The sequence below is a fragment of the Condylura cristata genome, unplaced genomic scaffold (assembly GCF_000260355.1).
Source record: "Condylura cristata isolate star-nosed mole 26May11 unplaced genomic scaffold, ConCri1.0 scaffold00034, whole genome shotgun sequence".
NCBI lineage: Eukaryota > Metazoa > Chordata > Mammalia > Eulipotyphla > Talpidae > Condylura > Condylura cristata.
This window is the reverse complement of record NW_004567135.1, coordinates 15,070,926-15,087,297: the sequence shown is the minus strand read 5'-3', so window position 1 is coordinate 15,087,297 and position 16,372 is coordinate 15,070,926. Positions and strand designations below refer to the sequence as shown.

At 37.1% G+C, this 16,372-nt stretch overlaps 1 protein-coding gene across 1 annotated transcript in view; it reads left to right on the top strand.

Annotated features, from left to right (window-relative positions):
* Positions 1-15,730, top strand: part of A2M (alpha-2-macroglobulin) — a 36,092-nt gene extending 20,362 nt beyond the window's left edge. Inside the window, exons 19-36 of the mRNA XM_012732574.1 lie at positions 328-556; positions 1,509-1,635; positions 1,984-2,105; positions 2,508-2,559; positions 3,956-4,039; positions 4,310-4,486; positions 4,767-4,854; positions 5,712-5,868; positions 6,150-6,224; positions 6,664-6,844; positions 8,844-9,067; positions 10,407-10,625; positions 11,047-11,174; positions 11,925-12,015; positions 13,799-13,867; positions 14,708-14,810; positions 15,245-15,286; positions 15,609-15,730. Coding sequence (XP_012588028.1) covers positions 328-556; positions 1,509-1,635; positions 1,984-2,105; positions 2,508-2,559; positions 3,956-4,039; positions 4,310-4,486; positions 4,767-4,854; positions 5,712-5,868; positions 6,150-6,224; positions 6,664-6,844; positions 8,844-9,067; positions 10,407-10,625; positions 11,047-11,174; positions 11,925-12,015; positions 13,799-13,867; positions 14,708-14,810; positions 15,245-15,286; positions 15,609-15,625 — 2,185 coding nt within the window. The 3' untranslated portion in view covers positions 15,626-15,730. The remainder of the gene's footprint in view (positions 1-327; positions 557-1,508; positions 1,636-1,983; positions 2,106-2,507; positions 2,560-3,955; positions 4,040-4,309; positions 4,487-4,766; positions 4,855-5,711; positions 5,869-6,149; positions 6,225-6,663; positions 6,845-8,843; positions 9,068-10,406; positions 10,626-11,046; positions 11,175-11,924; positions 12,016-13,798; positions 13,868-14,707; positions 14,811-15,244; positions 15,287-15,608) is intronic.
* Positions 15,731-16,372: the final 642 nt, after the last annotated feature.

The window sequence follows — 16,372 nt, the reverse complement described above, 5'->3', positions numbered from 1 at the left end:
AAACCTCCTCTCAATGGAACAGAATTTTAGAGAGGAAAACTTCAGAGCAACCTCAAACTACATATTTAGTTTATAATTATATTGCTTATAACAGATTATAACACAACTATTTGTCTATGGGGATTCTGACATAGATTAGAATTAAAAACAGAATGGGAAGAAAAAGATTTCTATTTTCCCATCTCGAGGCTGGAGTGTAGTCTGCCTGATGGGTATTCCTACTGAGGGAATTCAAGCTATGACAAGAAGTCACTTATAGGAGTTCTCTTCCTAAAATGAACTTATGACTTGATTTTTCTTTTTGTTCTTCACCTTGTCCCTCCCCAGCTCATCAGGTGTGGCTGAAGTAGGAGTTACAGTCCCTGATACCATCACAGAGTGGAAGGCAGGAGCCTTCTGCCTGTCCAAGGACACTGGACTTGGTCTCTCTCCTCCCACCTCTCTCCGAGTCTTCCAGCCTTTCTTTGTGGAGCTCACATTGCCCTACTCCGTGGTCCGTGGAGAGGCCTTCACCCTCAAGGCCACTGTCCTAAACTACCTGTCCGCATGCATCCGAGTAAGAACCTCTCCTTCCTAAATTAAATGCAATCAAGTTTATTAAAAACTGCATTCCTAAGACTCTGAGGAATATGTAAACTCTGTACATACAATTTGCTCACCAAAGTAAATATCTTATAAGAGATAAGTTATGGTTACTGATAACTTCAAATACCAAATTGCAACTTATAAAAATGTTTCTAACCTTTAACCCCTTAGGTTAGAAACTTGTATAGTATGAAGATTTGACATGAAAATCAAGAATTATTCTTGTGTCTTAGATTCTCTGAGGTTTCAACCTTTGCGTTCCAATATTTAACTATCCATATATTGTTTATTATTCAAAGCCTTCTTTAAAATGGAAACAGGGGAACCAAACAAGGGGTGGGAGGAGGGCAGGGGAAGAAGACAAGACTAGCAGGCAAACTGTAACCTGAAGACATTCAGCAGGGGAAGGGAAGGAAGAGGGATTAAAGAAGGGCAGAATGAGCACAAGGGACTACGGTGATGGTTAACGGATGAACTGGTGATGGGATTTTATGGCATCTACACCTGAGAGAGGAAAGCAAACACTGTACAAAAATTAACAACGATGTTATATATAAATAAATGTGACTTGTGAGCATCCCACCTCTGCTGAAACCATACTGTCTCTAAATTTTGCATACTCTGCTGGGACAGCTGAGGGATAGCCAGTACCCCAGACCAAAGAACATGCTCCCATAGGCTGTGTGGGGACGTGACTTTTCTTCATCTCTGGTCCCAACATATGAAAACATAGATTTATCTCAAAATATTAAGATTTAGATGCCACACTCACTAGAAGGTGCTCAGTCTTTGTTATTTTGCCTTGAATATTAAACTAAAATTTAACCAAACCCTCCCCCCAATATACTTTATTTAAAAACATTCACCCTTTGGTTCCCTTTGCCTTCTAAAATTTTTGTCCCTTTGCCTGTTTGTAACTGCAGGTCAGCATGCAGCTGGAAGCTTCTCCTGCATTCCTAGCTGTCCCCAGGGAGAAGGAACAAGAGTCTCACTGCATATGTGGAAATGGTCGCCAAACGATCTCATGGGCAGTAACACCGAAGTCATTAGGTAAGGGGCAGTCTCCTAGAGAGCTTTCCACTCAAGGACTGTGTATCAGCGGGTATCTTATAATCAGTGGTAGACAAAGAACTCTCCTCCAACACCTGCCCAGCCAAGGATGGTCAGATGTTTTTTTCTTTGTTTTTTATTCTAGGATGTCTAAAAGGATATCCCTGCTCTCTCACGTTCAACTCCCTCTTGAATTCCCAGTATCATTAGCTTCCAACTTATACTAGTCTGTCTCTGTGTTTTTATAGAACACAAAGAAATTACAAAGCACTGAAAATTCCTAAAACTTGGGGTTTGGAGGCACAGAGCAAGGAGAAGATGTGCTCATTTCTGTTAACCCTTTTTCAGGAAATGTGAATTTCACTGTGAGTGCAGAGGCCCTGGAGTCTCAACAGCCATGTGGGGCTGAGGTGGCTGTGGTCCCAGAATATGGGAAGAAAGACACAATCATCAAGTCCCTGTTGGTTGAAGTAAGCAAGCCTTCTGGTTTTATAGATCACAATGAATCAAAAAAAAAAAAGAAAGAAAGAAAGAAAGAAAGAAATAGCAAATCCAGTTGACATTTCAAGTTTTAGGTAAAAGGAGCTAAATAATATGTGATCATTGGTTATTTTACGGTATTATTCTCTCTGTATCTACCAGCCTTACCAGTCTATCTTCTATTGTTATCTTTCTACTCTGTCTCTCTTAACTGATTTCATTTTCCCAAGTATCACTCTCCCTCATATTGCTTACACTTGTAGGATTTAAGAAATACATTTGAAAATTAATTATAATATTTTTCACTATCAAGATTTTTGTTGTTCCCCTATCAACACACATGTCCTGAAAGTCCCTTCTCAGCTTTAATTTTTCTTTCTGTCCATCTAAAGCCTGAAGGACTAGAAATAGAAACAACATTCAACTCCCTGCTTTGTCCATCAGGTAAGAGTCAGCCATCATAATTAAAATGACACTGATTACCTTTTTAAACTTTAAAGTTCAAAGAATTTTATATATTATTCATACACTTTTCCTATGAAGTAATTAAAAAATATCAGCCCATTTAACAGATCTGAAAGTTGTCTCTTAAAGCAGGCTATTAATCTGTCAGGACAATGTCCAGATTGCATGCATTCTGAGCCTTATATCCTACAGCACCGTACAAACACTAAATGTTCTTCTCATAAGTGTATGATATAATTATAGGGAGAAAATGGGTGGAACCAAAATAATTACCAAAAGGGATATTTACTATATGCTTGGATATTTACTGTTATAATATATGGGTGACTGAATTCAGGTCACCCAACGCTGAGTTTTGCAAAGTCAACAGCATTTGATAATAGGACAATGTTATTTCTTGAAGAAAGAATTGTCCTATGTTTACCATTACTATTATATCAATACTCGTTTGATGTCAACCCGGTGCCTAATGTTCTGTCAGTCATTTGAAAAGGAAAAATTGACATTTATAGTAAAAGAGATGACTATCCTGGTTGACAATTTTCTAGTTTAAACAAAAACATTTATGGATATTTAGCACCCTAGAAATTTACCAACACATGGCACTAGGCTGTACAGTAGGTCTCTAGAACTTATACATCTTGCATAACTAATATGTTTTAGCCTTTGTACCATAAAATTTTTTATATTAATTTTATGAAAAAGAGATTCAGCATGAAGATAAACTTTCTCTCTTTCATCTTCATATAACTTATCAATATAAAAAAGTCAGGAAACGTACACATATCAGCAGCAATTATTTTCCATAAATCAAACATGACTGATCTTTATCCCTACTTCTAGCCATAAAAATACTATTTTAACGTCTGAAATTTGATAGAAAGAAATGTGAAATTTGACAGAAAGAATTCAGAAACCTTTTAGAGTTTTTCCCTTTGCTTATATATCAGTGAGTTTTATATATACACACACATACATATATACACACACTTAACTATCATGTAAAAAGGTTGTGGGTGGACACTAAGAATACAGTCTTATGATAATCAACCATCTTGGCTAGTCACAGGATGACTACAACAGAATCACAACATTATGGGTGCTTTTGGAGTACAACTTTTTTGGAGTACAACTCTATAAACAAGGTGAAAAGATAATTGAGAAAGAAGTTCTGGAAATTTCAGAATCCCATTAATACATGTTTAAGACACACACACTCAAAAAAAAAAAAAAAAACCCTGGATCATGAAGAGGGACACCATTTCAGAAAAAGTTTAGACATATAAGGCATGCTTCTGACTTCTGGGTCATTAAAAGCTTCAAGAAGGTATAGCAGAAATAATGTACATCATGAATGGTTTATGTTTTTCTCTAGGTTCTGAGGTAGTTGAACAATTACCTCTGAAGCTGCCATCAAATGTGGTGGAAGACTCTGCCCGAGCCTCCTTCTCAGTTTTAGGTGAGTCTCCAATCCCAGTGGGAGGCTATTATTTCATACTGACAGTTTCTACTATATCTCTTTCCCATAAACACTTACCCAAATGACAACTATAACTTTAACTTTATTCTTCTTTCTTTTGTGAGCTTATTTCCAGTCCTACTTCTGTTCCTGGCCGTATCACTTTTCAAAAAAGTCCTCATCTCTTTACCTCAGCTGATTAGTATTCTTGGTGATTTGATAAATTACAATCTATAAACTTTCTAACCTCCCAACTTTACTATTCCCTAGGAGACATATTAGGCTCCGCCATGCAAAATACACAAGATCTCCTTAAAATGCCCTATGGTTGTGGAGAACAAAATATGGTCCTTTTTGCTCCAAATATCTATGTTCTGGGTTATCTAAATGAAACACAGCAACTGACTCCAGAAGTCCAGTCCAAGGCCATTGGCTACCTCAACACCGGTAAGTGACTGAATGAGAGAGTTCAGAGTTTTGTTTTAATAATAGACTGAATTTCCCAATAATATTCAGTTATACCATATTCTATATATATAGTATTATATGCTATAATAGTTAATATAAGAATACTGTGATGCTAATTTTATGGTAATGATCCTGTGTCAAACCTCCAATAAAATATTTAGCAAAATTTAAGAAATACTACAATAGAGACCAATATGTTTTAGGTACTTCTCTGGCTGCATCATGTACAATCTGTTGTTTTATTAACTTTTTATTCCAGGTTATCAGAGACAGCTGAACTACAAGCACTATGATGGTTCCTACAGTACCTTTGGGGAACAATATGGCAGAAATGAAGGCAATACCTGGTAGGGAAACACCATTTTTTAGCTCCTATTGTGCCAGCTATTTTATATATACTGCCACAATTATATTCACAGTAACTCTATCAAATATGTATTATAAACTTGTTGTCACTTATACTAGGAAGATACACCAAGACTAGAAAGATAACAAGCAGAAAAGCAGAAAGGTACATACAGCTATTATAGACTTGACCCCAAAATTCATCATGTTAATAAAACATCAAGACACTCTTTCTAAAAACAATTCATTTTTTTGGTCTCATATACCTGCCATAACCATGACTTTTTAACTGAGTCATATATAACTTCTAGATAAACCATGTTAAATGCACCTTATAATATGCTTTTTGGATCATATTCACCATGACTGTGAACAAATTTATGAATAGGAAGAAAGAAATTAGAGGGATCCACAAAAATGACAAAACCCCTATGGCAAAGCAAAATCAGAAGAAGTTATTATATGTAAGAGTTATATGTGAGAAAATTCCATCTATAGAAGGAAATCACTAAGGAAAAGAAAAAATTAAGGCTTTAATCAAGTCATTAAGAATAAGTAAAATTAAGAGTTATTTAGACTCTCTGTTGCAAAGAAAAATGAGTCAGCAGGGAAATAGCAGCTCTAGCAGACTCATCACAAGCCGGGGAGATAGGAACTCCAACACACTAAAGGACGCACTAGAAAAAATGAGTCAGCAGGGAAATAGCAGCTCTAGCAGACTCATCACAAGCAGGGGGTGACAGGAACTCCAACACACTAAAAGACGCACTAGAAGACTCATCAATATAGACGTGTCGTATGAAGTCCATTACTGCAAATTGTAATGACCTAATACCATCATTGCTTCCTCCCCACTCAGGCTCACAGCCTTTGTACTGAAGACTTTTGCTCAGGCTCGAACCTACATCTTCATTGATGAAGCACACATCACCCAAGCCCTCATTTGGCTCTCCCAGAAGCAGAAGGACAATGGCTGTTTCAGGACTTCTGGGTCACTGCTCAACAATGCCATTAAGGTACTATACTATTGGAGTTAGTTTTTGATGTGGCTATTATGTCCACAAAGATGAGGAGAGAAAGCAGTAACAGGCGTTCCCTAATGGATGTAAAAAGAAAAGAAAACCTAGAGCTTACCAAGAAAAAGGAGCTGGAACTTAGGTTAATTGTGATACTTTGCCCCATGGGAATGTACATGAGCAAGGATAAGTTCCACTATAGTAGAATATAAGAAACCGAATAAGGGCATTCTTAGAAGTTAAATTACTCAAGTTTCTCCCCCCGCCTCTCTCATTTACAGGGTGGAGTGGATGATGAAGTGACCCTCTCTGCCTATATCACTATTGCCCTCCTGGAGATCCCTCTCCCAGTCACTGTAAGTGTATCACCTCCTTCCTCTGCTAAAGCATAGCTCTGGATGCACTGAAACTGCTGACTTGCTGTCTGAAACACCCTACTAAAAGCCAAGTGTCAGTTTTCTTTCTATTGAATAGTAACGCTTCCTAATGTAGAGAATTCAGTCAATCCGTAAATAAAAAGTTATACTTTCCCATTGATGCCCTTAGGGAAATCATCCCCTATCACCCTTGACACAGCCACACACAAAAAATGAAGGCTAAAGATATGGTCTATATTTCTGCCCTATGAATGTAAGAATAATGGATAAAAACAATTCTCTTTATTCATAAGATTAGAGACAGGTAAAAATGCATTTGAAGAGTTTCTTTAGCACCTATGCTCTGACCTGCCTTTTCCCCTGAACACCAGGCTCACTGTTCATACCACTCAGTCCCCTTCTTGTTCTCCCTGCACAGCACCCTGTCGTCCGCAATGCCCTGTTCTGCCTGGAAACGGCCTGGAAGTCAGCAAAGGAAAGACCCCAGGGAAGTCATGTCTATACCAAGGCACTTTTTGCCTATGTTTTTGCACTGGCAGGTAACCAGGACATGAAGAAAGAAGTGCTCAGCTTACTAGATGAGGAAGCTGTGAAGGAAGGTGAGCATGCACCTGAGATCCTTCTCCCATCCACAGTCTCTGTGTCAGGAACTACACTGCCAATACCTCCCCAATACTTCCTATAACTTCCTTCTGAGATATCTTTCCCTCTCATCTTTTGTTTATAACATCATAAAATCCAGGATTTCTTAAGTCACACACTAAAAAATAAGAAAAATACTATGGTAGTGAAAAGTTTGACCTCTGGAGACTAGCTCCAAGTAGAACCTCTATAACCTTGGGCAAGTCGCTAATCTGTGTTTCAGTCCCTTCATCAGTGAAAACAAGGACAACAATAGTATTTACTTCATTTACTTCAGAGTATTAAATGCATCAACACATGAAAAGCACTTAATAGAGTATATGGGAGATAGTAAGGACTATAAATATTCAGTGAGCACTATTATGATGCAAATCTCACTTAAGACAGCTCTTCCTGCCCACTCTGCAAGTGTCCTTTACATTTCTTTCCCTTTTGATAATAAAGCTGACCTTTTGGATATTAAAAAAAAATAGATCATAAGTAATTTTGGAATTCAGATGGTAGAGAGGTGACTTACACAGACATAGTAGTGAAGATGGAATATCCAGTAACGGCCCTCCCTGGTGGTGCAATGGGTTAGAGCACAGCACTATAAAGCTATCACAACCACTGCTACATGAATTCAATCTCCAGCCAGGGAGGTGACCTACCTGGTGTGGCAGACCTCTCCTGACCCTCCCTCTGCTCCCCTCAGCAGTGTACTTCGTCGATCTGCCTGTTCTGCTACCCACTCTGTCTCTGGTGAATCCTCTCACCCCCCACATCTCTGGCCTGTACCCCAGCTGTGTATCCATAAATAAATAAATCTTTTATTAAAAAGAGAATATCCAGTAACATTCTACTTTTCTCCCTTGAAAGTGCTATTATTTATTTTTAAAATGTACTGAGAGGTATTTAAGATACACAAAATAGCAGAAAGAATAACTGTCAAATACCTTTATCCCTCCCTTGTCAAGAAATAAAATATTACCAATCCAAGAAAAATTCCCTGTATACCAATCCCACATCCAAAGGTAATCATGACCCTGAATCTGTCATTACAACTTCCATAAATTTCTTTATATTTTATTATATACATATCCCTAAATAATATTCAGAATTGTAGCATATTCTTCATCTTTAGAAAAGTATCCTGGTTATTTCTGCATCTTTTTTAAGATCAACATTATGCTAATAGGAGTCCCCTAGATAGATGCCCCCTGGTCCAGCACATTCATTTGCTGCATGGTAAATACAGAAATAGGTCAGAACTGACAGTCTCTCCTCAATGGTCTTTTTGCAAACCATGCTGAAGTAAATACTCATGCACTTGCTTCCTGTGCATATGTATGAGTTTCTCTAAGTTTACACTTTGAGAAGCATAATTGGTGGAAAGTAGGCTGCACTCTCTACCACTTGGCTACATATTGCCAAATTACTCCTTAAAGAATACTTTACTTCCTGCACCAATGTAAGCCACTTCCCATTACTTCACACACCTGTTTGTCTTTGGTATCTTAAAGGATTATTTTATTTCTCCAATCCAATCAGTGTGAGCACCATTACCTCATGTGACCTCTGATCTCCACGAGAAACCTCTAAAAACAGGAATTATAAAAAAATGTAACAACACTAGGTGAGGTCTGGATAAGCTCAAAAATAAGAAATTATCACAATCAATAAGAGCGCTTACTCTGCTCTTTCTCATTCTCACCAACTCAACTATAAAAACCACCTGGAAACAGATAGCAATAAGCTACTGACTCCAGAAATACACTGCCTTAGGTTGGTTGAAACAAACCAAGTTCAGAAAGGAAAGCATCTAGACATGGTTCAGGAGAATGTGGACATATTCATACTCTCCTGAATATCTATAACTGGAATGAACCCTCACTTCAGTTTTGGCTTGGATACTTTCAACTTGAAATTGAATAAGAATATGTAGTCACTTAACAATTCTCATTTTCTTCCCTCCAGATAATTCCATCCACTGGACACGACCTCAGAAACCCAGGACACCAATGGAGCCTTTTTACCAACCCCAGGCTCCCTCTGCTGAGGTGGAGATGACGTCCTATGTGCTCCTTGCTTACCTCACAGCCCTGCCTGCCCCAACCTCAGAGGAGCTGACTACTGCCACCAGCATCCTGAAGTGGATCACAAAGCAACAGAATTCCCTTGGGGGCTTCTCCTCCACCCAGGTCTGCCAGAACCTTTTATTTCACCCTCATGTAGCAAAAGTCTTCGATAAGATATAAACACACACAGTAAGAAAAGATGAAGATGAAAATAACCTGAAATGAGGAAAACATTATTAGTACATACAGGTAGTGAAAAAATAATGAAAGTGAAAGTAAAAGATGATTAAAAAGAAAAAGCCTAGAATTCTGACACCCATCCCGGGTCTCCTCTTTCCAACTCCAACTCTACCTCCCTAAAACAATAATCAGGAAACTACGCCCTACACTCTAATGCCACAGGGGAATGAATTTTTTTTTTTTAACTTACTACACCTTTAAGTTCTAAGTGTCCTTTCAGGCTATTCCCAGATATGATGTTCAAAACCCACCAATCTCACCTTAGGAACCTCTTTATTCTTAGGTTTCCTTTAACTGTTTTCCTTTAAAGCTGACATATTTCATGCTTTTTTGACCCACCTCTCAACAAACAACTATTTGTTCACTAGATATATAAAGGATTCTTTTTTCATACAATCTCCTGAGTCTAACTATATAATTTACATATAAGAAATTTATCAACATGTACACAGAAAATGCCATCTTCAGATAATTTAGGGGTCAGCATATACCCCCTAAAAGAGCAGAAAATGTGGCAAAGTCATATGCCTTTTTTTAAAATCCCTGTGTTTAGCCCCCTTTTCCATATGAATGGAAAAAACTGAATAATTTTGTTAAATCAGTTGTAATGATTTGCTAGAAATCATTTAACTCCTGGAAGATTCATTGTTGAGAAGAACTGAGAACAGGCACACCAAGGAAAACCCAAAGTTCCAATACAAAAGGGAGAGCCAAATAAAAATGTCAACAAGTCTAGAAGATAATTATCATCATTCACCTTTTATTTCCACTGGAGAAACTGAAGCATGACCCTGAGCAGAGTTGCAAGAAATCTCAGGAGCATGGTTCCTCTGGGACACTGAGTTCAGCAGCTGAGTAGAGTTGAGTTTGGAATGAAAACCAGACTGAACTTTAATTGGGTGGTAGGAGATATGACCACAGTTGTCAAGCAAACTGCTAATGCTAATGAATAATTCTCACTTGCACATATTTTCCACATGTATTTCTACAGAAAATAAGAATGATTTTCTAAGAAAAAAAAAAGAATTTCTATATTATTTAGTCCAAGTCAGATAGGTGAATGTATGATTATTTATCTGCCTAAGGGTTATAATTAATCTGGAATTTAGAATTACATAGTGAGGGAAACAGAAATCAAACTCCCTTTCACAGCAGCTAACATGGGCTTTGAGTTCTAGAGGGTCAGCACAGCTGAGCAGGTTCTCTCACTTGCTGCCTACAGGACACAGTGGTAGCCCTCCAAGCTCTATCCAAATATGGAACCGTCACTTTCATCAGGACTGGAAAGGAGGCACAGGTGACCATTGAGTCCTCAGGAATATTTTCCACAAAATTCCAAGTAGACAACAACAACCGCCTGTTATTACAGCAGATTTCATTGCCAAAGGTGCCTGAAGAATATCGCATTACTACAACAGGAGAAAGATGTGTCTACCTCCAGGTGAGAATCTTGGGGCAAAGGACCCAATCTTACTGAAAAGTTGTAACTCAGCAAATGATGGGAAAATCTGGAGCCTCCCTCCATGGAGGCTCAGGGGTTAAAGACAGTGCTATCAAGCTGTTGCCAGCCACTGCATCAGGAGTTGAATCCCTGCCATGCCAGGGATCTGACCCTCATGGCCCAGCAGACCTCTGTCTCATCCCCTGCTCCCCTCAGCCGTGCATTTCAGTACCTCTGCTTGTTCTGCTCCCCACTCTGTCTCTGGTGAGACAGACACCACTGGCCTACACCCCAGTTCTTGTATGCATAAATAAATAAAAACTTTTTTAAATGATGGGAAAATCAGAGAAAGGACTGAGGAAGCTGGGAGACTTTCTGGATATGAGTGAAAACGCAGACTATTGCCTTTGATTTTCCACAGACATCCTTGAAATACAATATTCTCCCAAAAGAGGAAAATTTCCCATTTGCACTGGAGGTGCAGACTCAGCCCCAGACCTGTGATGGACCCAAAGCCCACACCAGCTTCCAAATAGCACTGAATGTCAGGTAAGACCTGGGACTGAGTCACCTAATTCTGAGTATGGCCACCAGTCTTCCTTCCGGAACACTGAGCAGAGCAGGGTGACTGTCAGTGTCTGCGCTGCGTTTCTGACAAAGTGGTATGTTCTCATGTTGATACTGAATTTCTCAGTGATGGGGCTTATACTGTACAAACCCTGCCACAATTACTTTGGATCTCATTATTTCAAGACAATTTCCCTCAATAGTTTTAAAAAGAACATTACCCCATGTCTCTGACCTAGATCCCGGGTTTCACGCTAATGTAATGACTTTTCCTGATCCATTCTACTGTTTTGAAATCTTATATTATTCTCATTCTATCCATAACAGAAATGGAGAATTCTTAGAAAAGGTGAATAATAGAAGCAGTGCTTCTCCAGTTAAAAGTCCAGGTGGTATAAATTAATCTCATAAAATAATCAGTTTGACTAATATATATATATATACACACACACACACATATATATACACATATACACACACATATAATATATATACACACACACATATATATATACACATACACACACACACACACACACACATATATATATATATGCAACAGGGTTCAAACAGCTACAGTGTTTCCAAAAAAATATTCAGCTTTCCAAATCCCTGGGTAGATATCTAGAACCCCTGTATGTTAAGGGCCACTGAGTGCCTGACATAGACACAGGTAAAGAGAATATTTAGTAACAGAGAAAGCTCTAATTCCTTCCTTCCCTGGATCCTCAGTTACACTGGGAGCCGTCCCACCTCCAATATGGTGATTGTGGATGTGAAGATGGTATCTGGCTTCATTCCCCTAAAACCAACAGTGAAAATGGTAGGTGTATTATTAGCCTGAACATTTTATTTAATGTTTTATGTATCTCCAGACTAAGCCAATATTAATAAATCAGTTAGTATCTAAGACTTATGCAGATCTTCCTCAATTTACAATGGAGTTATATACCAATAAACCTATTACAAACTGGATATAACATAAAGTAAAAAAAAAAATGCTTTTAATATACCCACTCTACCAAACACTATACTCAGTGTAGCTACCTTAAATGTGCTCAGAACACTTACGTTAGCCTACAGTCGGGGGAAATCATCCAACACAAAGTTTGTTTTATAATAAAGTATTGAATATTTCATGTGCTCTATTGAATAAAGCAAGTGAAAAGCAGGATGGCTGAGCCTTGGGATCACATGGTTGAGTGGAATTTGTGGCTCAATACAACTGCCCAGCATCATAAACCTATCATCAGGCCAGGAAAAGATCAAAATTCTAAATCTGAAATACAACTTCTCTGAATATTTATCACTTTTGCACCATGACAAAGTAAAAAAATAGTAAACTGAACTATCCTAGAGACTGTACTTTTGCCAAATTCAGTGTAATTTAGCATGTTTATATGAGTTTATCCCTCTTATTAAACTGTGTTACTATGTCACAAAATTCTGTGACAGATTTTTTTGGTCAAGTTGTTTCCATCAAAAAAAAAAACAAAAAGCAAGCAAACTGATTTTACACCAAGCCAACTATAAACTAGAGACATAGGTGTGAGAGTAGGGGGAGAGAAGAATAGGATAAAACAGGGTGGGAAGAGCACACAGGACTATGGTAATGGCACATGGGTGAATTGGTAGGAAGTCCATAGGGATTACAACTTGATGAAAAAGCATACATTGCACAAAAATAAAGAATGATGTAAAAAAATATATATTAAAAATAAAAAGAAAAAATACTGATTTTAAAAACTATTAACTTAAAACTACCACATGTAATAAACAAATGGTGCACAAAATATTCTCCTTTCCTTCTAAACATTTACAATGTTTTATCATTCACAGTCTCTTACTATTAAACTTAAGTGGTTAACTAAGACAGTGTTGAGACTGTTCCTCTGCTCCTGAGTAAGACTGGAGTAGCAGGTATTACAGATACTGTTCACTTAGTTTTCTGAACTTTTGGGTAGACATGGTAACCTTGCTAGTTCTAGCAACTTTGGTCAGACTTGCTCATAGTAACCATTTGCCTTATGTCACAAACAGTACTCTTGTAAGAGACACATCAATCAAGGAAAAATGTCAACAAGTTCCTCTATTCATGGAGCTTACAACCTTATGATAAAACATATCCACATGAACCAATGGGAAAAAATGAAAATCATTGACATAAACTCTAAGTATTACAGAAATTCAGAGAAAAGTAAGATTGGTCTAAGTTAGAGCAAGCCACAAAAATAACAAGAGCCACTTTATGAAGTTACATAATGTGCACTTTATGAAGTTACATTATGTGTTACATAATGAACCTTGGAATATGGGTAATTCCCAAGTTGAGAATATTTAGTACCTTTTTCTCCAAATAAATAAGCTTTACTATGATATTAATACCACAGTATATTAGCATCATGCTAATATTGTATGTCATACTAAGAATCCCTGCATCCTGATTGTATTTCAATTTTAACTTTATCACATTATATTAACTTTAAAAAAAAAAACATGGAAGAGATTCTAACCTCAGGCTTAATTTGGTTATAAATACTTTTTTCCCTCTAGCTTCTCTAGGGGTTTTGTCTAATAATATTTGTGTTATCTTAATTCTCCTTCAGCTTGAAAAAACCAGCCATGTGAGTCGAACAGAAGTCAGTAACAACCATGTTTTGATTTATCTTGATAAGGTGAGAAGCTCTGCCTTTATCTGCAAAATATATAGATAATAATCTCTCTTGGGGGAGGTATCTGGGATGTGAATGAAGGCATTTAGAGATATCTCCATGCTAAAAATTTGAGCATTTTAACATTAATTCTAATAACTGTTCTTTTTCACCTATACTTATATTTCATCTAGGACTATCAGAAGGAATTACTTAAAATGGCATAGGAATATTTCTAGGACTCCATTAGTGATAAATTCTCTACAAATGTTCACAAGTTATTTTGAAAGTACTGAGTGATGTAAAGAAGTAACCAGTGGGATTAATCAATGCTATCAGCATCCCACAATAATGTAAGAAGGGAAAACACTGTCAACCTCAGCAAGGTCTTGGTCCACAAAATATTCAGATGAGTTCCCCAAGAAACCAATCTGATTTTACATTTATGTAATGTAGCATAACTTATTTATTCATATGTAAATAAATATTATGGTTTACAAATTTTACAAATATAAACAAGAGTACAATGACCAACCTTTTTAACCCCTTTTAAAGTCAACCCAAGTATTTCTACTAAAGAAGTGAAACTGTGGTAAATCTCTGACTGTTTAAAAATGAATATAGCAATTCAACCAGTAATAAGCATTTATTATTCACCCCCTGTGAATAGTTTCCTATTGCATTGATGCTAGTTAAGAAACAATTTAGGCAACTTTTCATTCACCCTGAGAGCTTTCAATACAACTGAAGGAACCTGTTAGTTGATAAAAACTTTTTTCTCAAAAACAGAAGAATTCTTAAACTTATTCAAAGAAGACAGAAGAAAACTCCCTGGAAGTTCATAAATTCCCTTTTGTTTTCTAGTTAACAAACCAGACACTGAGTTTATCCTTCATGGTTCTACAAGATATCCCAGTAAGAGATCTGAAACCAGCCATAGTGAAAGTCTATGATTACTATGAGACTGGTGAGTACAAGCAACTTGCTCACAGAAATTAAATTCTTATTTAATTTTAGGCATGACAGCTGAGAAATGTGTTTGGTCCAGTGTATTATAGCTGCTCTTAATTGTTGCACATTGTAGAACCACCTATAGTATAAACCTATCAACTACTAATACAAAGCACCTGTAGCATATTTAATTCTCTTTTCTTTATATAAATCAGCCACAGGACAATATGAAATTTAAATAAATGAACTGTCCAGGAATTTAGAGTAACCGGAAACATAACATTTTAATTTAAAACTGTTGTCTATTTGAAAAGATAATGCAAAGCAGGGAGCAATAAATGACGCTATATTTCTGATACAGTTCTTCCCATAATATTCTTTCACTGACCTGTATCCCACAAATGTGCATTTTTCCTTTCATTTCACTTAATGATTTTTGCTTTTTCTCAGATGAGTTTGCAATTGCCGAGTATAATACTCCTTGCAGCAAAGGTAAGCAATCCATCCTCCTTCCAAATGCAGTCAGAAACCTTCAACTCTCCTCCATAAAACTTGGGCTAAATATTTTTCATAGACATTGTATTATTCAAAGTGAAACTTATCACAGAAAAATGAATTTATTGAAACAGGATCACTGGTATTCAACCCTTAGCTCATAGACTGGTTTTAGAAAATTTTAAGTAATGGATATCATTTTCCACTATACTAATTGGGTTTCCTTAGACATTATGCTACCCAGATCTAGTGGAAGAAATATTCATTCTTCAATAAACCAAATTTCATCTTAACTTTCTTTTTCTTTCCACTATCACAGTTCATGGAAATGCTTGAAGATTACATCAATAAAAACAGCTTTGCTAGAGTCCCTGTTCTGCAGACTCAGAATTCCACGGAAGAAAAACTTTGTATCTATTAAGATTTTATGAGTAAACCTTTTTTTTTTCTGTTCAATTTCCATCACCATTTCTTCCTTCATCCAATAAATATTCATTATATATATCAATATGATTTCCCAATAGAATTCTGGCATTAAAATTCATAGCAATTTTAATTGGGGTAATCAAGGGGTAAGATTTTAGAAAATGAAAGATGTTACAGTGGTGTTTATCTGAGTAGGTTGCATGTAGGAGTTGCTGGAAATATAAGAAAATATTGAGAAATGTAAATTAGGAAATGCTTGTTTGTCTATGGGAAAACCCTTTTAAAAGTGGAGGTGGGCCTCCCTGGTGGAACAGAGTAAAGCCTCAGTGCTATCAAGCCACTTTAGCAGGGGTTTTATCCCTGGCCATGAACTAAACCACACACAGAAAGGAGAAGCAGACCTCCCCTGTCTGGCCCACTATTCCCCTCAGCCATGAATCTCAGTAGATCTGCCTGTTCTGTTTCTGGTGAATCCTTTCACCCTGCCCTCCCACCTCCAGCCTACATCCCAGTCTTGTATGCATAGATAAAAATAAATCTTTAAAAAACAAATACAGTCATTGGAGGTTCCTCAAACTGCTTAACATGGAGCTTCCCTACGACCCAGCAATCCCACTCCTAGTTATCTACCCAAAAGACACAAAAACACTGATTGAA